Source organism: Crocodylus porosus, unplaced genomic scaffold (assembly GCF_001723895.1).
Source record: "Crocodylus porosus isolate Cpor-Errol unplaced genomic scaffold, CroPor_comp1, whole genome shotgun sequence".
Lineage (NCBI taxonomy): Eukaryota > Metazoa > Chordata > Crocodylia > Crocodylidae > Crocodylus > Crocodylus porosus.
In genome coordinates this window covers 6,411,781-6,435,419 of record NW_017728915.1, presented here as the reverse complement: position 1 = coordinate 6,435,419, position 23,639 = coordinate 6,411,781, and the positions used below count along the sequence as shown (strand labels likewise).

The 23,639-nt window shown below is 47.2% G+C and overlaps 1 protein-coding gene across 2 annotated transcripts in view; it reads left to right on the top strand.

Annotated features, from left to right (window-relative positions):
* Positions 1–22,844, top strand: part of MLKL (mixed lineage kinase domain like pseudokinase) — a 31,376-nt gene extending 8,532 nt beyond the window's left edge. The window contains exons 4-11 of one of the 2 annotated variants that reach the window (XM_019535613.1): positions 729–918; positions 5,274–5,371; positions 11,049–11,184; positions 11,950–12,034; positions 17,161–17,312; positions 18,582–18,631; positions 21,934–22,074; positions 22,477–22,844. In XM_019535613.1, the coding sequence (XP_019391158.1) occupies positions 729–918; positions 5,274–5,371; positions 11,049–11,184; positions 11,950–12,034; positions 17,161–17,312; positions 18,582–18,631; positions 21,934–22,074; positions 22,477–22,511 (887 nt within the window). In that variant the 3' untranslated portion in view covers positions 22,512–22,844. Of the gene's footprint in view, positions 1–728; positions 919–5,273; positions 5,372–11,048; positions 11,185–11,949; positions 12,035–17,160; positions 17,313–18,561; positions 18,632–21,933; positions 22,075–22,476 lie in introns of both variants that reach the window. The other variant, XM_019535614.1, reaches the window with a different exon arrangement.
* The last annotated feature ends 795 nt before the right edge of the window (positions 22,845–23,639 follow it).

Here is a 23,639-nt window from a genome sequence, read left to right as displayed (position 1 = left end):
GATATGGTGTGGGGTGTGTATGGGGCTTGTGAGGCTGTGGGTGTCTGGGGGTGTGTGTGTCTGTGGGGGTGGATAGGTGTAGGGGGTGTGGGTGTGGGGTGAGGGAGCATGTGGGCATGTGTGTGGATATGTGGGGGGCTGTGTGTGGGGGTCTGCATGTATGGCAGCGTGGGGGGGATGGGTGCATGTGTATGGTGGGGTGTGTGTGTGGGACTCACCCTACAAACACACACACACACATACACACACACACACAGAGTCCCTCCCTACACACAAACACACACACACCTAGGGTACCAGTGCAGCCCATGCTCCCAAGTCCCGCAATGCAGTTGGGAGCCACATGGTGCTGGAGCAATGGGGGAGCAAGAAGGCAGGAGGGGGTGGGGGAGGGCTAGGCTGCCTCGGTCCTGCTGATGACTCCCCCTGGGTCCTACTGCCCTGGCTTCTGTTATCTTTGACAGGCAGTCAAAAACAGATAAATATTTTCTAAATTGTTTAGGGGCTCCGCTGGCCAGATAGAATGGCTTGGTGGGCCAGATCCAGCCCATGGGCCATTTTTTGCCCACCCCTGGGCTAGACAATCATATTAATAATCTTGAAATCCTTCACCCCTCTAAATAGAAGAAATGGTCATGTAAGCCCATCCTTTGTCTGTAAGATCCTGGCTGATATGTTTCTTACCAAAAAGCATCATCTAGATTCCTTTTCTTTGTTTCTCTTTTTAGTTGTAGAAGAATCAAGCATGAAAAAAGACAACACAGTTCCAGAAATAGCTGAGATTATGATAGAGAATCTAATTAAGACACCGTGGACCCTCTTGACGGAAACCAGAAGCCATGTGATTTACAAAGGAGAGTACTATAAATGCCCTGTTGCCATCAAAGTCTTCCAAAACCCAGTAATCACCTGTGCCATGTGAGTTTTTAGCAAAGATCCCAAAATAAACGGGGAAATAACTGTGTAGGAGTTGCAGTTGTTACTTAGGAGTTGCAGTTGTTACTTAATGTATTGCTGAGAGAGGCTCCATCATTAAAGTGACAATGCAGTCCTTGACAAAGGAGCTAAAGCTGGTAGTCTAATACACATGCTCTTTATCTGGACTCTTTTGATGTTCAAAAGTACCACACGTAACTGATAGTCCTTTGCAAAGTAGGGAGAGAGAGAGATACGAGAAATACAGAGAAGATGGAAGGCTAAAACAGCAATTTAACTTAGTACAAACACAGCCTTGGCTTACTGGGAAATGGCATGTCAGGAAGGATTCTGCAGCTGTCTTCTAGCACCTGGAGAACGTGAATGGGCCTCTGCTTTCTGTAAGTGCAGAAGGGGATGCAAGGGATGTGAAGAATTTAATTGCAAATTAAGCAGCAATGCTGATGCAGGAGGTCCAAGTTAACAATGGCATTTAAGGCCATTATTTATTTCAACCTTTCCTTCCCCAAACAGCTTCCTCCAAGTATTCACTGGCACTGTGAGATGTGCTGGTATTCCCTCTGCTAGTGATGACATTTACTGTTCAATGACTGGGCATAGTTTCTTACCATGAGGAGGCAGGGGGAGTGATTTCTGAGGTTCTTCAGAATTTTCAGTGGAAAGTAAAGAGTGAATGCATTGAAATTAAAAAGTTGGGTTCCTTGCAGGCACAGACACAAGTCTCCACATCCAGTGAATAATGGCAGCCATCTCACTGACAAGTAATATTCCTAGAGAGTAAGAAACTAGTATCTCTTTGGGGGCCTGCTTTTTGAAGACCTACAAAGGAAGCAATGGAAAAATTGAGGGGGAGGATATAGAATTATAGAAAAGTGGGCTGGAAGGGACCTCAGGAGGTCATCTTTCCCAACCCAACCCCCTGCTCAAGGCAGGAGCATCCCTATGCAAACTATTCTAGGCAAATATTAGTCTAAACCAATTCTTAAAAAGCTTGCAGACAAACCTCTCAGCCCTGTGTGGTGACCAACAAAGCACAGAAGCATGGAATAACCAAATGCCATCCTCTGTGTGTTGTAGCCTAGGGACCACAAGCACAACTCCATGTATCTCACACCCTGACTGGAGAGCCAGAGCCTTTCTATCAGCGTACACCCCTCCACCCTTGTAAACTTATCCCAGCTCCTTTAAGCATTTTTTGTAACCACCGCTTCATTCTTTGGTTGCTGAGCATGGTCCTCTCCAATTTCCATCTGCTTTTGGCTACAGAGTTTTTCTTGTGATCTCTGAGTGAGACCTGTGTGGTGGTATCCTAGGCATCCTACTTGTGCTCTTCACAGACCACTCCAGGCATTGCTACTTCTGATGAATGCTTATCCAATCTCTTTTTGAAAACATCCAGTGAAGGAGATTCCACAACATCCCTAGGCAGTCTATTCCACTGCTTCGCTGTTCTACCAGTGAAGAAGTTTTTCCTAATATCCACTCTAAACCAACTTGGCTGCCATTTGAAGTCATAGCCACATGTTCTTCTCTCTGAAGTGAGGGAAAAAAAGTTGATGACCCACTTTTTCATAGCAGCTTCTCAAATATTTGAAGACTACTATCATATCCCCCATAATTGCCTTCACTGCAAGCTAAACATGCTTATTTCTCTCATCTTCTCATACAGATTGCCTTCCAAACTCTTTATCATTTTACTTGCCTGGCTTTGGACCCTCTCTAAGTTTTCTACATCATTCTTAAGATGTGGAGCCCAGAACTTCACACAATGCGCTAGAACAAGTATAACCAGTAATGAGCAGAATGGCACTATCACCTCCCCTGCCTTATACTTACTATTCCTATTGATGCAGCCCAGACATGCATTCACTTTTTAGTAGCTGCATCACACTGTAGACTCACATTGAAATCTTGATCAAAACCTTAAGATCCATCTCAGCACTGCTGCCACACAGCCAGGTATCCCCCATTCTGTATTTGTGCTTTTGCTTATTCTTCCCTAAACTTCATCTTGTCAGCCCTAGCCCAGCTTTCTAATTCAAGAAGATCTTTCTGAATTCTACTTCTGTCTTCCACTATGTTTGCAGTCCTTCCCAGTATTATATTGTCTGCAGATATACTCAGAAAGCTCTCTTTTCCCATACTCAAATAATAATTGAGAAATATGTTAAACAACACTGAACCCAGGACAGGCCCTTGTGGACAGGGATCTACCAAAATTGCAGTGGAAGTGCACTGTGCTCCTTTAACCTTGCGGTTTCCCCACCATGCCCCTGCAACTGCTTATTGGCAGAGGGGCCCTGTTGCTTGCTCCTGATCAGCAGGGAGATGAAAACTGTGATTTTAAATATGGCACAGTTTTTGCCTCCTCCCCAGTCAGCAGCAGGGCCACCGGGGCCCCTCAACCAATCGGACAGAAGGCAAAACCACACTGGATTTAAAACTGTGGTTTTTGCCTTCCCACTGATCAGAGGCAAGTGGCTGGGGGGTGTGCAGGGGAAACTGCAAAATTAAAGGAGCTGCCACACAGCTCACTTCTGCCACGATTTTGGTAGGTCCCTACTCATAGGACTCCACTTGAAACCTCCTGCCTTTCTGACAGTGATCCATTTAGACTTACCTTTTGCTTCTGGCTATTAAGCCACCTTGTGGTAGCTTGCAAGCTACTCTAGTCACCTTATTGTAGTTTTTGTTTGCCGTGTTTCTTTAGTGTGTTTATGAGCAGGTTGTGTGGGACTTGGACAGAAGCCTTTCTGACTCCCAAATACACTATATCTAGTCCATCCCCCCCTAACTAGTTATTTTACCCAAGAAGAAGATCAAATTGTCTGGCATAATTTATTCTTTGCAAATCCATGCTGGCTGTCATAATCAGCCTTTCCTCCTTCAGATGTTTACAAATGCATTTCTTTATCATTTTCTCCAGTAACTTCCTGGCTATTAAAATTTTTGCCTTTTTAAGGAGTGGCATTATGCTGGCCCTTTTCCAGTCCTCTGGTACCTGGCCCATCTTCCATGACTTGGTAAATATAACTTCCAAGGGATCTGGGTCTAGAAATAGATGTCACCAAATGAAGAACACCAGCTGTGCTATGTATGCAGGAGCACAACTGATCTGCTTAATTGGGCAAAATACACATTGCCCCTTATTCTGCCCTTAATGGTATGGGACTAGGAGTGTTGTGTTCTCCCATGGCTTGAGGGGGCTGGTCCTGCAACACCAGAAATTCCTAGGTAGGGTCAGGCCCATCAAGCCCGGAGAGGGCCTGACCAGCTTTCCCTGCCTAATCAGATGTGTCATCAGAGTTCTTGGGGTGGGTCTGGATCCTCAGGTAAAGTGGGGCTTTCCCTGCTCATCCAGACCCACCGCTAGGGTCTCCTCCAGGGGCATGTCTGGGTAAACAGGGAAAGTCTGACTTTCCCTGCTTATCCAGATGGGTCCCTGGAGGTTCAAGGGGCAGGTCTGGATAAGCGGGTCCCCAGTGGGGGCACAGGACACTAGGAATTCCTGGGGTCCCATGCCTTCACACCAGGACCTATGAACTTTCACTACTTATGAAGATCACCCTTGGATATTGGGGGTGGGTCTCTGCAAACAGAGAACCCCTGATTCCTCCCACCACCACATCAAGGGGTGCCCCAAGATACCCTAGGATTCCTCTCTGCAAGTGGGGAAGACCTGAGCAAATGCTCTGGGAATTTGAGGGTCCCTGAAGCCTCCAGAGATCCTGTCTCAGAGTTCACTAGCTGTCTCATTGCAGCTTTTGTGAGTTCATGTGTAAAGACTGAAGCAAAGTAGCTGCTGAGCAGCTCTGCTTTCTTTGCATCTTATGTTAAGAGCTCACCATGGCTGTTTAGCAGTGGACCCACCGCTTTTTGTTGTTCTTACCTTCCCTCTCCAGGTGCAACTTATTTTTTACCTTTTTCTTCATGACTTTCTCTTTGCTATTTCTTGGTGTGCTTCTTTAGTGACTTGCCTATCCTTCTATTGTTTCTATGTTTTCGCTTTGATTTTGAGGCATCCAAGCAGCTTCATTTGTAGGTTAATATGCTCCCTACTTACACTCACACTTGGTTTCTTTGGATAAAATATCTCTAGTCCACTTTTGACACCAGCCAAAAGGATGGCACCCCTCTGGAAGGCATTGGCCTTCAGCAGCATTGGGCTTCAGACTTGGAGATGACATCACTTCCTGCGGGGAATGGATGGGGTTGGAGGATGTGTCACTGATATCAGCCCAACCACTGGATTGTATTGAAGAGTTGTGACCCTGCACCACTGGCTCCCCTAGAGTCTCCATATCTTGATATTTGATTGCCCTACTGCCTTTTTGCAGGGCAGTGAGGGACATTTTCAAGAAGGAGATTGAAACCATGAAGATCTTTGAATCTCCAAACATCCTCCGTATGTATGGGATATGCATTGATGAGAGAGGTAAGGGGTGTGTGTACTGGGGCTCCTGGGAGGGCAGGATCTAATTCACTGGTTCTTCACACCCTTCTCCACTCAGCACGCCTGCCTCCTAACGCAGTGTATGCCCCTCCCATGTTACCTGTGGAGGGGACGCGGTTTACCATTCCAGGCTTCAATTCCTCCTGGTCACTCCCAGTAGGACAGTCATGGAGCAGAATGTCACTGAAACTTGCCACCAGGGGTGGAAGAACTATGATGCCTCACTGTGTCCAGGATAGACAGGGAAGTATGTGGCAAAATAAGGTACAGCTCCAGCCCCTCCTTCTCTCCCATTACCAGTAATTGTGACTTCAGTAGAAAATATCTGATCCTGTGAGTTACTTTGGAGCAGAGCATTTTCCAGGCTGTGCGTGAACTTTGTTCGGATGCTCAGAGAAGGAAAAGCATGAAGAGCTCTTTCCTTCTCCACGTTCTCTTTACCCAGGGGCCTGCTGCAAGTACCATTTTTGAGTTCTGCTGAGCAAAGGGTCAGTAGCTCCTGTGGCTCAGCGCCCTCAACTCAACAGGGAGGAGACAGAGTGATAATTTCCCTGGCTAGTCATGATAGCGAACAAATGCTGCACCCTCCCAAAGGGTGGTGCAATAGATACCTTCTGCCTAAAGAGAAGTTGAGGGGGCACTACCTTTCTGAAATATAATGTCTGCCTGTGCTCCTACTGGGAGGATGCAGCACATCACTGCCTACTAACAACTGTGGCTACAAAGCACACTGTTGTCCCATCAAAATATTGTTGCTATTTAATTTTTGGGGCAGAGTTCAGCCTATGCAGACTGTACACTGTGAATGCAGGAAATGAATACCATTTGATTTATCAGAGCTGTCTAATAGGGCTGTGAGAAATTTTGCTGGCAGTTTCATTTTGACACTGTTTCAACTCGTTTCGAGCTCACCATGGCTGTTTAAACGAAACAGAGAGCTTCAAAACAGCCTCGAAACGAGGCAAGTTGAAACGTTTAAAAAATTTTGAAACGTTTTGAGTTTCGAAACTCAAGTTGGGCTTGCCTGCAGGGAAACAGAAACTAAAGTAAGGGAGGGGGAGGAGGGAAGAAAAGGGTGTGGCGAGGAGTGCTATCGTATTGACTGTGTAACTGGTCAATGACTGTGATCCTTCCCTGAGGTCCCTTCCAATCCCAGTGCCTGGAGAATGGATGGAAAAACTACATAAAAGGCATCATTGTTTGAACTGCCCTGCATCCTGCTTTGGTGTCAGTTGAGTGAGGGCACATCTTAACATTCACACAGTGTCACCCACCCATGTCATGAGTGTTGCCTGTCAGCAGGTAGAGGTGCAGGGCCTCAGAACCCAGACTCCCCTTGCACCGATCTCCTTGACAGCTGGCAGGCTTTGTGGATGCAGCAGGGGCTACCATGCCTGCAGTTTTCACCCTGCTGCACCTTAACACACGCAGTGTCACCCATGTCACAAGTTTTGCTTGTCCACAGCTTGTGGTGCACTTTTCCACAAACCCCTGCACCTACCTCCTTGAAACTTGGCAGGCTTCATGCCCTCAGAAGGGGCTACCAGTCCTGAAAGTTTCATCCAAATCAGGCCAGAAATAACAAAGTTATAGGCTGTTTCAAGCTTCCCCATTATAGCCTATGGGCAAAACATCCAAACAGCGTCAAAACAGTAAAACTGTTTCAACAAAACAAAACAGAACAGCAGTTTCGAATTGAACCAAAATTCAAAATGAAATGCTGTTCCACCGAAATGTCAAAATGCAAGTCAAACTGGAATGATGCCATTTCGCACAGCCCGACTGTCTAACTAGCAGCCCACAGACCATGTGTGTTAATTTGCAGCACTGCCACACCCCAGACTCCCACTCGACTGCTGCTTCCCCCATTACTCCAACTGCAGCAGCAACCCATATCTCTGGGCTCACCTTTCCTCCTCCAGCTTCAACCCCCTGACCCTGCCTCAGGGAGTGGCACAGCATAGCGTGGTACAGCTGGTGGCCCAAGGCACTCTTGTGATGCAGAACAAAATGGGGATTCTGTGGCCAGGTGTCTGAGGGCATGTGTGATGCAGCAAGGGGGAAGTTTTATAGTGCAGCTCAGGCAGCATGCAGCCCCCAGCACTTGGAAGTGACACAGTCCTGTTATAAATTATTTGGGTTTTTTTTAGCACCTGGGTAGTAAGTAACTTCTACATGGCATTTTAACATGAACTCACCAGCCTTGACTGCCCAGGGCACTTCTGTTTATTTCTCAGATGTAGGTAACATTTGTGGAGTATTTTATAAAAGTTTTTTCTATGTGAGACTGTAGCAGGACCAGGCCCCAGGAGTGGCCGTGATGCCCCCTTGGTGACCAAACAGCTACTGCCATACTCTGGTTCTAGGCACCCTCCCGTCCATTCTCACCTACCGCACCTATGTGCAATTGTTAGATTATTAACGGAAAGCTGCCTAGGGGTCAAGAACGTGTACTCGTCCTTTCTTTGCCAGCAGATCCCCTCCTGGACCCCACTAGCCCAAACCCAGTCTGTCAGTAGATGGGTCCTCTTGACCCATATGTGCCTGAGTCACCTGTTGCCTTATGGGTTATTCACAGCCTCTGACCTCCCCTACAGCCATACCTATGCCTTGCAGATGTTATGCGTCATCATTCCAGTTGAACTGTTGTCCCTAAAGTCACCAGGCTACCTCAGGCCTTTACACCCTTGGTAGCCTTTCCCAGCTCTGCTGTAGCTGGTCCCTTAGCCAAGGCACACTGTCCTGGACCTGGCTTCTGGGATCCAGCCCTCTCAGCTGTTAGTGCCTCTCTGGGCCTCTGGCCTGTTTTTCACTCAAGGCCCCTTGCCCCAGAATTTGCCCTTCTGAGGTGCTGGGTCCCTGGACCTGGTTCTCACCCCACTTGGGCAATACTGGGCTTCCTGGCCCTGTCTCTGCCCTGTTAGGGTGTTGGGCCCTCTGCTCTGGTCAATGCCTTGAGCCTGACCCCTGGCAGGGCTCAAGGCAGTCACGTGCCCCTCGGGCACTAATGGGATGTCTAAGCCACCCCTGTAGTCCTAAACCCAAACCACTGGTCTAAACCATAACACAATAAGAAAGCCCTCTGGCTGTAACAGAAAACTACCCCTCTGCTGGGTCCCGACATAAGCACCAGATCCATGGTTGTATGTAACAACACTTGCCCTCTCTGGGTTATATCCCCCACAAGCACTCAGTATTTTACTGGTGTTCCCAGAGCAGCTCCACAGTGATGTTCTGCAGCCTTCCTGGTCAGGAGCTCCTTCCTCTGCAGCTTTCAGGGGCAAACTGATTGCTTGCTCTCAGGCACTGGCTTTGTTTCATAGTTTCTAGGGTCGGAAGGGACCCGAGCAGATCATCGAGTCCGACCCCCTGCCATGGCAGGAAAGAGTACTGGGGTCAAACGACCCCAGCAAGGTGTACATCCAGCCTCCTCTTAAAGACTCCCAGGGTAGGAGCCAGTGCCACTTCTCTTGGAAGTTGGTTCCAGATCCTAGCCGCCCTGACCGTGAAGTAGTGCTTCCTGATATCTAGCTTAAATCTACCTTCTGCCAGCTTGTGACCGTTATTCCTGGTCACTCCTGGCAGTGCTTGGGGGAACAGGGACTCCCCCAATGCCTGCTGGTCCCCTCTGACTAGTTTGTAACAGGCCACTAGATCTCCCCTCAGCCTTCTCTTGTGGAGGCTGAACAGGCTCAGGTCCCGTAGCCTCTCTTCGTAGGGCCTGCCCTGCTGCCCCGATCATGCACGTGGCCCTCCTCTGGACCCTCTCCAGGTTATCCACATCCCTATTGAAGTGCAGCACCCAGAACTGGATGCAGTACTCCAGGTGCAGCCTGACCAGTGCCGTAGAGGTGGAGGATCACCTCCTTTGGACCTGCTCGAGATGCATCTGTGGATGCATGACAAGGTGCGGTTAGCCTTCCTGACTGCATCCCCACACTGCCGGCCCATGTTCATCTTGGAGTCAATGATGACTCCAAGATCCTTTCTGCCTCTGTACTGACAAGAAGGGAGTTCCCCAACCTGTAGGTATGGTGCCGGTTGTTCCTCCCCAGATGCATCACTTTGCACTTGTCGGTGTTGAATCCCATCCTATTCTCATCCACCCACCCCTGTAACCTGTCTAGGTCCGATTTGTGCCTCTTGTGCCCTACCCATCTGGTCATATGGCCCTGCAGCCTCTCACAGGTGTACCTTTTCTGTGTCTGCTGACCTGCCTGCTTTCCCAGCTAGGGCTTACATCAGCAGTCTGCAGCTCTTTGCTTCTAGGCTGCTTCCCTGTCTGCCCTGGTGCAGTTCACTGCTGTGCTTTCACTCCGTGGGTGAGTTGCCCTCCCAGGGCTGGTCCCTGCCTGCAGCTTGCTGTTATTGTTTGCTGGCAGCCAGATCCTCAATGGTTATCTGGTCTCCTGGCTGCAAGTTCTCCCACTCCTTTGGTGGCAGTGATTCCTGGCTAGCTGCTCTCTCACAACTAGCCTCTATTTAGCTGCCCAAAGCCCTAATGGCAGAGTTCTTGCTCCTTAAAGTGATAGCAGTCTCCAGGCTTTCAGTCACAGAGACACATGCAGAAGATTTAATTTATTTCATAGGGCTGGACTCGATGATCTTACAAGTTCCCTTCCAGCCCTAGCTGGGAAAGCAGGCAGGTCAGCAGACACAGAAAAGGTACCATGACCAAAAGAGACTTGGAGGTCTTGATTGACCACAAGATGAACATGACCCACCAATGTGATGCCGTAGCTGACAAAACAAACCAAACCCTGGCATGCATCCACTGATGCATCTCAAATGTCATACTCCCACTCTACTCAGCATTAGTAAGGCCACAGCTAGAGTACTGTGTTCAGTTTTAGGCCCCACACGTCAGGAGGGATGTAGATAAGCTTGTGAGAGTCCAGAGGAGAGCCACCCACATGATCAAAGGCCAAGAGAGCAAGCCTTATGAGGAGAGGCATGGGACTCTTCAGCCTAGAGAAGAGAAAACTCAGGGATGACTTAGTGGCAGCCTATAAGTATGTAAGGAGGGTGTACCAGGGCCTGGGAGAACAGTTCTTCACCAGGGCTCCCCAAGGGATAACAAGGTCGAATGGCCACAAACTTCTGGAAGGCCAATTTAGACTGGACATAAGAAAAACCTCCTTTACAGTCTGAGTGTCCAGGGTCTGGAACAGACTCCCCGCCAGAGGTGGTGCAAGCACCTACTCTGGACTCATTTAAAAGGCATTTGGATATATATCTTGCCAGGATCATTTGACCCCAAGCTTATCTACATCCCTCCTGAAGTGTGGGGCCTAAAACTGAACCCTTTTTCTCTTGAGTCCACATTTGACAATTGCTCAAAAGGGTCAAGTGATCTAGTGAAATCTTTTTATATTTATTTTGACTATACTATTTCTAATTTGAAAATAGTGAAAAGGGGACTCTACCTCCTCAGAGTTGTCACAAATGACTTGATAAAATGTCACATCATCCCCAGGGAAGAGTTGGCTTAATTTGTTAATGGCTGCTCTAACTTGTACAGAATTGTGTGTTGGGTAAGTTACAAGGAGAAATTTCTTAACCCAGGATTTTTAATGGCTAATGAATTAAGTATGTGAGTTGTGTCTCATGAGAAGTTATCACCAAAGGTAACTATTCACTGTACTTTTGTTTTGATCAGAGTCAAGACCTCATTTCTCTATTGTTATGGAGTATTGTAGATATGGGACCTTGAGAGATGTCTTAACAAAAAACCCTGAGCTCTCCTGGGATGATCGCATTCAGATGGCACTGGACGTAGCCAGAGGTGTCTACAGGTACTAAACATGACAAAAAAAAAGTGAATTCATTTAACAGTGTGCCAGCACATGCCTAAATTGGTCTTATATACAGGTTTCCCTCACTTTATGCTGTACATGCATTCCTGGAAAATGGTGCATAACTCAAATTCACATAAAGGGGACCCACTTTACAATGTAACAAATAGGGATACGTTCCAAGACCTCAACTGTACTGACTCCAGACCCATTTCTATCACTTTTCCAAGACAATTTTGGTACTGACTAACAACAGATGGTATACACAAGCACAGGGCACTATCATAATGGGGATGGCAACTACAGAAATACATGTCACAGACAACGAGTGAGGAGCACAGATCCATACAGGAAACTATACTTTGGTATGTGTCACTCCCACAAGGCAGTGCACAAAGCAGCTGACTGAGGGTTTCCACCACACTGATCACATAAGAGTGAATTTGCACATAGAAAACCTGTATAAAGCAAGAAAAGCCTGTACAGGCAAGTAAAGGTGACTGGCATGCGGGCAATCAAGTTGCAATCACCTTCGACGTATACACAGTCTCTGGCATAGAAATGAATAGCTAGTGAAATGACAATGGGTGTGTGAATGATGATGTCCAGACTCTCTGATATTCTGCAGATGTCCTTTGCTTACAAATCTGGCCTGAAGCCTGGTGGTAGAAGACTTGTTCCTCAGTTGTCCATGTTTGCAGTTGTTCAGGATTGGAGGAGAGAGTGGAAAGGCAGAGATGTGTCCATTAACAATATTTTCTGTAGGTTGCATCACACAGAGGTGAAGCCTAGATTACATGGATGTATCAGTAGCATCAAGTTCTTTGTTGCCGAAGGTTACCGTGTGAAGGTAAGAGTTCTCTTGTGAAAAGATTCTGACAGATTTGACATTGGTTGAAGTCTTTCCTGGAATTCTACTCCTTGCCCTGCAGAAGGATATCATGATCTCCAGAGTAACTACTCAGGGACCTACTGTTTCATTGTTACCTTACAGAAACAGTGTTTTGCATTTGCACATGTACATTAAGTAACAGGAGCTGCGCATTTACATAGCACTGTCCTCTTCAAGCCTTCATGCCACATCCTCTCCCAGGATGGTCATCCAGAAGAGTGTCTTTTGTTATTTATTTATTTATTTACATTAAATTAAGTCTGTTTTACACAACCCCCAAATTTGATGTATGTACAATCTTGTACTGAAAATATACTGCTCCATCTCTCATACTATAAGGATTTCCTGTGGCTTTGTGAGGAATATCTGGTGTGTGTCTTTGAAAATCAGACCAGTGTCTTATTGATTATTACTGCTAATAATTTGTACAGTAGAACCTGAATCATTCACAAATGCGTGGTTTGTAACCCACTTGATAAATAGCAGGTTGCCAAAATAAAAACTCAGCTGTTTGTGGTAGCTTTTATGTCAAAGGCAGGGCACCACTTCTCCAATCAGCTGAAGCTCTTCAGTGGTCTGACAACTAATCAGAAAGTGAATGTTTCAGAAAAAAATGTTAGAGCACCTCAGCAGCCCCCTGCAGCTGTTTATATGCCTGGGTACTTTGTAAACTCTCATCTTTGATGGGGATGGAGAGAGATAACACTGTTTATGAACCTAATCCTGTGAAGGATCCAGGTTCTACTGTATTACCATAATGAGTGGCCCTCAGGATCCCACTGTATTATGTGCTGTAAAACATGAAACCCGAAAGTGGTCCTTGTTCCAAACTTAGACTTAGTTGTCTAAAAATGGATATAGGTTCCTATCTTTAAAATCCCACATTTCCACATGTTGGTTTCAATGAGTGTATTTCTATCAGCTGTTGTTTGTTGCCATGCATAAATGTGACTGCTTGTACAGGGATAATACACAGTAAATTATATATTGTTGTAAATAAGGTAAGAAGGAAAACAAGCAGAAGGGAGTGTTGAGATAGGTTTTTAATAACAACATGGGATTTTAAACAGAGTGAGAAGCCATCTAGTATCCATCATCCCTGACAGCAAAGCCCAGTAGGAAAGCCCAGTCCAAATAGGCCCAGTAGGAAAAACAGTTAATAGACAGAGCTTAGTGGTGTGAATAATGTTTGGAAATGCTGAATTAGTGCAAAACACAGTGATGACAGGCAGGTAGAGCACCTTAACCCCTCCTTCCAGGGATGTATCAATTTTCTCTGCATCCTGAAGGATCCTCACCCTCACCTCCTTACTCTTATACATACCGGGCATGCCTACTCATGCACCGTTACTGCGCAGTAACTTAGATTACTGCACAGTAACCAAAAATTACTGCACGGTATGGGTGCGTATCTACTTTAGACCCAAGTCAGTCCACACACAGCGTTACTATGCATAAAAGCTACTTACTGTGCAGTAAGTTACTGCGCAGTAAATGCACGTGTAGACATGCCCACCCAAGCCTTTTATCACTTAAAGGAGTCGAAGATAAGCCACATGAAGTGAGGTTAAAAGAAATAGGCATGTTCAGCTTGTGGAAAAAGTGAGTAAGAGTGGTAGTGATAACAATCTTTAAATATTTGAAGGGCTATATAACAGGGGACCTGAGCCCTGTTACTCAGCCAATGGAGTGAGGAGAGAGGAGGTCTTAATCAGAGTACCTTATGCCTGTGTGAAAGCAAGGGGGAGCTCTGACTGATGACAGCAAAGGGAGAACTGAGAATAACTCCAGAGAGAGAAACACGAAACACAGAGATAGGCCAGCCAGGGTCCTACCACTTTAAGCAGACTAAGCAGCAGGAGTTGGCTCTTTGACTGAGAGCCTCTGTGCAGAGGCGAGGACAGAGCAAGGGATTGGAAGGGAGAGGGGCTCCAGACACATAAGCCCTGCCCCCAAAGCTGGAACTAGCAGTGAAGCTCGGGAAAGCAGTTATCCAAGGAGGGCAGCAGCCCAACAGCCTTTTTCTTTCTTCTGATACTTGTTTACAAGGAGTGGGAAGACTGTTGTTAAAGTGATAGCTCACTTGCTTTTGATGTACTGTTTACCCAGAGTGGGAAGGGGTTTTTGTTAAAGCAGTGGGTTACCTTTGTTAGAGTTGACCGGTAGGCTGGAGTGACTATAAGGGGTGAATGAGGAGACCATAGTGGGGTGTTGGCTGGGCACAGCCAAGCTTAGAACCCTGCCAGGGAAGGATGTACGCCAGAGAGGGGTGAAACCAGGCGCATTGTCCCAGAATCTGAGTTGGGCTGGAGCTCATAAGATAGGACCCGGTGCCATGGGCCTCAGCTAAAAGACCCCAGCTAGAAAAAAGGGGGCAGAAACCAGAAAGGTGAAGACCCTGACAAAAGCTTGGAGGTCTGAGGAGACCAGAGAGTGTACTGAGGCAAGAAGTCTCATGATGAGTAATAACTGGTAGCACCTGCAAGGCATGGGCCTGGCTGTAGGGGCAGAAGGAGGCCACAAATTCAGCCCTTGTGGCAAGTAGGATCTAAGGAAATGACCACAGGGAGAAAGAAAAGAGACCATTGTAGACTCACAAGCCTCCAAGGGTGAAAAAGGAACATCATAGACTCACCAGCCTCCCCTCATTACAAGTAACAACAAAGCATGGTAGGTGAGGAAGCGGGGCAAGATCCCAAGAGGCAAGAGCAAGAACCAGACAGGACTGAGATGGCCACTAGGGGGCATCACAGTAATGTCAGGTGCCTTACCTATTACAGGGTACCATAAAGAAAAGGGAGAACACCTTTTCTCTATCACTGCAGATTAGGATGTGTAGCAATGGCTTGAAGTTGCCAAAGTAGGCCCAGAGCAGGTGAAAATTGGAAGGACCAAGAGAATGAAACAGAGGCCCAAAACCAGCTGAGTTACAAAGAAGTTTAAAAGAGCCTGAATAAGTTTATGGAGGTGAAAGGATTACAGAAAGGGGAGTTTTGGCTCACCAGTTAGGGAGTGTGATGTGTGGAGTTGTTTGCTATCTCCAGATTGCAGAGTAGAGTGGAGTCTATTTGGTTTTTCCATAGTTCTGAATTTTGCTGGCTGTTACATGAAGCTGGGAAGGATTTCGCCCCTTCCTGTTGCTACAGCTGTCACAGGTATTTTCTGGGATCGTCAGAAGCATTGTATGGCTGGCTGCAGCCAAGACTGAAGCCAAGACTGGGGTGTGCCAATGATCCTTCTGGGACTGAAACTCAGAGGCTTCTGGTAAGAGGGTTGTGACAAAAATAGAACCCCAGAAAGGAACTTACCTGGGGGAGAACACAAGTGGAGCTGGCACAAGGCTATGCTGATCTGAGGAAGCAGCGGGCATGGAGCTGTGGCCGGAGAGAGCACTGCGCCAGAAGAAAACCCTCAAAAAACAGCTGATCTAGGAGAAGCCAGGATCAGCTTCCATGCCAGCATAGGCATGTTTTATGGCCACATGCTGGTGCTGGTGCTGATTCATCGGCCAGCCCACAGAACAGGGGATAAAAACCCCGCAGGATGGGAAGCCTGGGGGACCGGAAGTGGGCTCCCTTGCAGGCACCCAACAACCCAGAGCAGAGCCATGCCCCACTGAGGGAAAGTGGTGGCAGCCATGAGAGGGGGTTTCTGGAGATTTTTCAAGCCCAGAAAGGCAGTATTACTTACCTGAGGCAAAGCCGTGTTTCCTGTTGTCTCTCGAACGGATTGGGTTCACCAGTAACCTGCAGAGAGATGGAAAGACAGCTGTCCATGCCACAGCAATGACAAACTAAGGAAAATGGAACTGACACCAGGAGTCAAGGTAACCTAGGGTTGGGAGGAGATAAGGTCAGGCCCACTGAGGCAAAAGCTGAGTGAGGCAAACTGACATCCGTACACATCTATACAGTTTCAAACAGCCAAGACACTTGTACCAACACCATGACCAAACCCAGAAGACCGGGATTCAACATCATTGGTTGGCATTAGGTGGGTGTAGGGGAGGCGGAGCCCCAAAATGGGAAGACTGATGGGAGGATCGAAGGACGGGACCAGGAGGTACAGAACATATATCTTCCTCCCTACTAAATACATTTAGTCCAGCAAAGACATGGCAGATGAGAACCACTGAGGACCCTCTGGAATCCGACTCGATAACTGACTATCTTTCCTGTGGACAAAGGTGACATCCGATAAACCGGTACGCACCAGACATTCTGGTGAATGGCACGGCCAATTACAAGGGTCTTGCCCCTCCACTTAGAGTCAGAGTTATCGCCATTTTTGAGACCAGGAAAGAATTTCATCTCACGGTCAGATTGACATGGACTATGGGAAGCTTTGCCTTCCACTGTAGTAGGGGGCCTAGTACTCTTCCTTGGAGCTCTTAAGCATATTTTAACAGTCCTTACAGCAATGGGACATGCACAATGCCTTCATTCCCCTGCTCTACCTGAGGCAGGTTAGCATGTTCTTCGTAATTTGGAAAAATATGCCTTGTAGTTGTGCAACATGCTTGTTTGTAGTTTTAGGAATCTGTTATACAAACATTTGGATGGGATGGCTTGGATTGGGATAATCCTGCTTGAGTAGGGGGTTGGACTAGATGATCTTGTGAAGTTTCTTTCATCCCTGCTTCTCTATGATTTTGTAATTCAAGGACTCATAGTATGTCCATATATAATATCCATTCAAGGTCTAGACAAGACTGATCCTGTTTCATTGATCAGCCAGGAGGGGGCACTATTGTGCACTGTGAAACATTACTTTTCTCCTTTTTCTGCCTTCCACAATAGGAGCAAAGAAGCCATTTTTGCATCTTTTAAGAACTACAGGTAGGGACTTGAACATGTGGCCCCCTGAATGGCACTCAGCAGGAGATTGGCATCATAGAGTGTCCTCATTATGTCTCACTTGGTCTCATGGGCAGCAGAAAGGATTCTGCGGAAGGGCTATCATACAACCCAAATAAAATCAGTTCAGTGACTTTGAGAATAGGACTCAGTCATCTTCATGCTGCTTGTTCCATATAAAGTTCATGCTGCTCCTCCACTTACCTTTTCTCTAATTCCCTCACTCAGCTGTCAGGATTTGAGTTATGTAAAACAGAGTCCTCCATCAAACGGAACTACAAAGAAAAGAAATCAAGACAAGTCTCTTCCTCGGCCTATACCTCCCCTCAGGGCCTGGCCTCGTTGAGCCACATCTATGACTTGCACAGTGAAATATACAGGTATGTCTCTGCATCAGTCATCTGGCCTCATTAAGGACTGGAGCAGGTGGACCTGGCCCAGCCAAGTCCATTCCATGGTGTAGCCCTGTTAAGGAAACTGGTGTTTGAGGGGGCTGCTGTGGAATATGGTGTTAATCCACTTCCCCTGAGTCAGAAAAAACCCCACTGCTATGAAGGGGACAAACAGCCTAAAGAGAGTGTAGACTGGAGAAACCTACTTGATCTCAGTTAAGTTCTGGGCACAAGGGGCATGGAATCTCTTAACCATGAGGAAAGGCTTTGTCTTTGAGGGACCAAACAAGACTATTCCAAAGACTTAATAAATGAGACCTATGCAGAGGGATCTTGTTTATAGTATTCTTGTTTGTGAATAACTTACTGCAACAACCATGTGGCATTTGAGAATAGGGAAGGGACTCTACACAGTTATGCTACACCACAAGAAGGCGTGCTGTGGCATAACAACTTGCCTTTTGGGGTGGTGGCTCTTCTGCAGGTAGAATTATCTATAGAAGCCAGATTATTAGAAAGATTCTGCAGGTGACTTGCCTATGTGAGTTTTTGATGAGAACAGGACTGGATATCTGGAATCTTGATCTCTTCTATAGACTAAGTGCTAATGTAATCTCTGTGTCCCTTAGCTTAGGTACCTATTAAAATGGTACAGTATTAGTTATCTACTTTTGGGAAGCAGGGAGATTGATCACTGTTTGTAGATCCCTTTGTATAGAGGAGGCTACAAAAATGCAAAATATTAATACCACATAAGAAATGGCAGAGTTTGCATATTTAACTCACCAATTTCTCCTTCTCAAGGGATTGGGCACAGAGAGAAATCACATGCTAAAGCTAATGAAAGATAATCTCCACAGAATAATCATAGGAGGTTGCCCAATGATGCTGGAACATCAGATGGATCTGCTTTAGGAAAGCAGGTCATAAATGAGCCTGGGACTCTTATTTCTAGGCCAGAAGGAAACAGAAGTACAGCTGAGATAGTGAAAACATTACCTGAGTATTGGATGTCTTAGGTTTGATTCTTCTTCCTTCCATCCCCAGTGCCACAGCTAAAGAACTCAAGAGTAAGGAGTTCACTCGCTTTAGGGGAAAGGGAGATGTAAAGTGGCAGCCTTCAGCAGTGGACAATTGCCAGGATCTGGGCAGTGGAAACTACCTGACCTCACTCATTAGAACTTGGACAGAGGGTGGGTAGGAGAGAGGGCAAGGTAGTTTTGTCAATGCTTAGCAGATTTGTCTGTCTTGTTTCAGCTTGGGGATTGTGCTGTGGGAAATTGCGACTGGCAAAATTCCATTTGAAGGTAAGACAGAAAAGGTTCATTCTCAGTACTTGTTCAGGTATCCAACTCACTTTGTAAATGCTCTGGCACCTGGTTTGGGTTTGTTCTATTGATTCTTGAAAATAATTAGAACCAAATGAAACCATTTGCAGGAGTCCTCTATTACTATTTAGTGCCCAGCGATTTGGGATGCAGAGGAGCTGTGTTATAACAAAAGACTGTCCAACATACTTACATCTGCTGGAAACCTACAGCACAGTAGGTTTATCTTCCTGGTATTTAGGTTCCAGTTCAGCAAAGCACTTCAACACATACTTACCTATAAGCACCAAAGGAACCTTATTCTGATCCAACAAAGTACTCACATATACTGTACCCTCTTATGTAATACATACTTTGATTTTAAGAGACAGGAGGCGCATCTACATGAGACACTTAATGATGAATTAGCATAGTTTACTGTGAAGTAAGCAAGTGGGTCTACATATGCACATGATTACTTCACAGTAAACGTCCCTAATCCTGAGTAAATTTTCTACTTGCAAATGCAAGTAGCAAATTTACTTGGCATTAGTAACAGCACCACTCACATAGATACCTGGCCAGGAACCAGATCTGCTCCTGGTCAGCCATCCACAAGGGGGTGGGAGATAGCTCCCTTCCCCCACCACCCGAGCTGCCTGCTCCCTAGGTAGGCTCTGCCACAGCATCCTGGACAGGAACTATGTCCCCCTGCCCTGGCAGCAGGGAGCTCCAAGCCCCTTGCTCCCAGATTGCGATCATGGAGCTGGGGCTGAGAGATCTTTATCTCCCACCCCCACTCCACCATTGTGATTGGGGAGCAGGGAGCTGGGAGACCCTTATCTCCCATCAGTGGCTCTGTGACCACAGGGCCGCTGCTGAGAGATGCTTATTTCACAGCCTGAGCCCCATGATGATGGTGCTTGGGCTGGGAGACACTTGGCACAGAACTGGGGGGAAACAGCTCCCCATTCTGTTCTCTGCCCTCCTGTAACAGGTCGCCCTTCCCAGCGCTATCTTCCTAGTACTCCATGCCTTGCGTGCAGTGCCCTTGGATCCTTCTTTGGGGTTCTTATGTCCCACCCTATACTCACCTGCCATGTCTTGATGGAAATCAGGATGATGTTCTTGCAAGTGGGAGACTGCCTATTGTAGTGGGTATGTTGGGGCCTTTCCCCTATGTGGAACTGACCCCTGATTTCCTCTAGCTAGGCCTCCCCGTCTAAACCCACTAAACAGGGTTTGACTCTGAGGCTCTAGCCTTTTCCATTGTCTTGAGGCCCAGACGCCAACCGCCACAGCCGGAGAGCCGCAAACCCAAAACCAGGGGATGACCCCGAGCCTGCAGCCTCCCAGGCCACAAAAAAAACCAATACCAAAATAAAGCTGTACCACAAGTGCACCAGAGCTCCCTGGCTTTTAAGATCACGCCTCGCTAGCACTGAGGTTTGCGCCCCCTTTCCGGGGCTTCTCACTGCCCCCTCTCCGGGGCCTTTCGCTGCCCACTCTCTGGAGCTGGGGTGCCTATGCTGCCAAGGGTCCCCTATGAGGCCTCCTCCAACCTCTAATAGCCTCACCCAAACCTCCGGTATAACAGTAAACAAAACACAAGCCCCTGGGCTCTAACATAACTTCAAACCGTCTGGCTAAAATCTCATTCAAGCCCCCAGGGTTGCTCCATCCCTCACCAGTCTCTGGAGCTGCTCATGTAGTTCAGGCCTCTTCCTTTTACTCGCTCCAGCAGAGCTCTTTCCCCCCTTGGCTGCCAGCAGGGAACTGCCTGCCTGGGCTCAGTCCTGGGGTTTAAATGGGAGCCAGGCCCTGCCCCTTCCGGTCAACTGACTGCTAGCAGGTGTGGGTCACTGGCTCCCCCGGCTGCCCTGGCAACTGGCACCTGAGTAGTTATTCCGGCTCAACAAGTAGCAGGCACCTTCGTGCCCTGCTACACCTCCCCTCCATTCCATGCTCATGGAACTGGGTGAGGAACAAGCTCTTCAGCCCCCATTCCATGATCACAATTGCAAGACCACAGAGTGGGGGATGGGAGCTCCCCGCATAAGGACATTTCCCCGCACAGCCTGCAGCTGGCTGGGACCTGCCCCTGCCCCTGCTGCTAGCTGCCCCACCAGCAGACCAGGGCAGGGGGCTGGGACCTACACCTCCCCTGCAGCTCTTTCTAAGGTTTGGCCCCAGGGAAACATTGTCCCTCCTCCAGCAGCAGGCAGCATTTCTCTCCCCCCTCCCTGCCCCCACTTCCTGGCCCCATGCTTCCTGCCAGCCTCTGGTGTAGCATGGGGGGGAGGGAGGTCTGGAGATCATCCCAGTGGCCAGAGGGGCACATTGCAAGCCTGCAGGGAATGGAGCAAAGCTGCTCCCTAATTCACACATGTGTAGACACCTACCCAAAAACCCTTCCCGTGCAGTATTTTACTGCACAGTAAATCTAGGCTGAAGTAAAGGCATGTGTAGAAGCACCCAGGATGAAGAAAAAAGTACTGCTTGAATAAACCAAGTAGCAGCAGCTACAGAGCTAAGTCTGTTGCTAGCCCCATACTCCAGATAGGACCCATGCACAGAGTTCAACCCCATACCAGCTCTGGAGCCATGTGCTGGGTTGAACCTAGCATGCAAAGTCTGACCATATGCACAGAGTGTAATCCAGCAATGACTCTGGGTCCATGTGCTGGGTCCAAACCAAGGTGCTGAGTCCGACCCCATGTACCAGTATGACCCCGTGCGCTGGGTACAGGGCCACATGCTAGATCCAACCCAGCATGTGAAGTCTGACCTTATCTGCTGGCCACAGCCACAGACTGATTCTGGGTGCCAGCCCACGGGGCCATTTTATCTGGCTGAAATGCACCCTATGGGTCTGGAAATTTGGCAGCAAGAGAGTGGTGGCAATGCAAATTGCTGTGGCTCCCAGAGCCATGAAGACACTGCCAGCTGCTAGCACTCCTTTCTGCCAAATTTCCAGCGCCATGGGGATCCATTTTTCTCACACATAATGTGCAGCCCAAATTTTGTGCAGCTTGTCTGGTGAAAAAGGTAAGTTAAATGTAGGGAAATATGGTATTTAAGCATGTGCTTCAGTATTGTTGAAGTTAAACACAGGGGTCTTGGGAAAGGAGTTCCTCAAGGACTCAGCATAATAAGGAATTCAGTCCTGGATCTCCCCAGCTATGAGCTTGGCAGGCCACAAGGGGGGCTCTTTCTTTATTCCTGAGTTAGATCGCCTTTACAAAACCGTTCTTGCTGAATCTGGAACAAGTCTGTGTCTCCTGGCTTCTCCATATTATTAGGGTGCAGCACCAAAGATATTTATCAGAAAGTTTACAAGGAACATTACCAAGATCCTCTTGGAGAAGGTTGCCCTTCCAAACTGGAAGAGATCATCAATCAGTGCCGGGCCTTTGAACCTTCACAACGCCCATCTGCTGAAGGTAGGTTGAATTTCCATTTCTGCTTCTTTTCAGAGTAGCACTAGCTGCTAGGTAGTAGCTACCTTTGACTTCCAAACATCATGAAGTTGCCAAGGTCAGCGGAGTGCTCAAATAAATTCTCACCCTCTCCTTTTCACTGGCATGTGGTAATCCTGTCACACTTTTAGCTTTTCTCATTCCGTGGAGTCTCAGAGCAGCAGAGACTCCCTATGCCTGAAGAAGGGTGACTGCATCTGAAAGCTGGCTAAGAACTTTTTTCCAACTACTCAGTTGGTCTAATAAAAGATATCACATATACCCAAAGAACCTTGCCTGTCTATGTCCTTAGGCCAACATGACTATAACCAAAAATCCTACAACCAGTAATGTATTCTGAAGACAAAATCTGTTCATTTTTTACAGAGATTGTGGACTCTCTTTCCTGTATGACAAAATAAACACAGCACACTAATTGCAAGAGACAGACTCGACTAACCAACAGAAGAAGATAGCCAAACCCGTTTAAGACCAAAAGTATTAGTGGTCACATCTCAACCTACTTTCTCTTGAGCATAAAGCCTGTCTCTTTTTCCCCACATACAAAGACTTAATTTTTTTAAAAGCACTTTGATCTATCCTTCACTTTGAATGCACAATTCAGAGCTTGCAGATAGTTGTATCCCCTTTTTGCGTCAGCAAACTGTTAAGGCTAATTGTTACAACTTCTAAAGGCATTTCTTCCAGCCCCATTCCTGCAGTTTCAACAACGAATATAAACCAAAAAGCCTGTATTTGCTGTCAGTTGGCTCCCTTAATAGTGTCATTGAGGTGAAAGGTGTGAAGACAGCTTGGGAGCTGGTAGTAGATGGGAAGCTTGTCTTGAACAGAAAGTTTTTGGAAAGTGTGGCAAATGGCGGGTTGTATCCATTGCACAGGTATTGCAGGTGGGCTAGCACTGGGGTAGGGATTTGGTGTACAATGGGATCAGACTGGAGGTGTCTTCTACTCAAAAGAGGTACTGCATGTGACTTTCCAGTACCCTACATCTAACTCCCAAATGGTCCTCCAGTCTTGCTGCCTCAAACAGTTGCAGAATTTTTAACACCTTCCACTACTGCTCTGTACAATATTTCCTTCCCTGCACTCCCCTCTCCCTACCATAATCTTTATTGCACTCATCACCGTAGTCCTGCAGTACCTCTCCTCCTCTTCCTACTTTTTCCAAACAAAGTGAGTCACCAGAACATCCCAAGTCCAGCACAATGTTCAGTCCAAGTTGAGTCAACATAGCTATTCATTCTCCATTTGCTCACTCTCAGCTATAGCTGTTTTTTCCCCAGCTTCCAGAGTAAGCTATCTCCCCATTTGATTCCCAGCTAGTGGGAGAATTTGGAAAGCAGCAGTGAAGTTGAGGGGAACAGGTCACTGGGTAAGCTTTTTGAGAGAATTATTCTGGCACATGTCCATGAGAGGCCAGCAGGGCAGATTATTCTTAGGGGTAACCAACACGGGTTCGTTAGAGGCAGGTCCTGTCAGACCAACCTGGTGGCCTTCTATGACCAGGTCACCAAATCCTTAGATGTGGG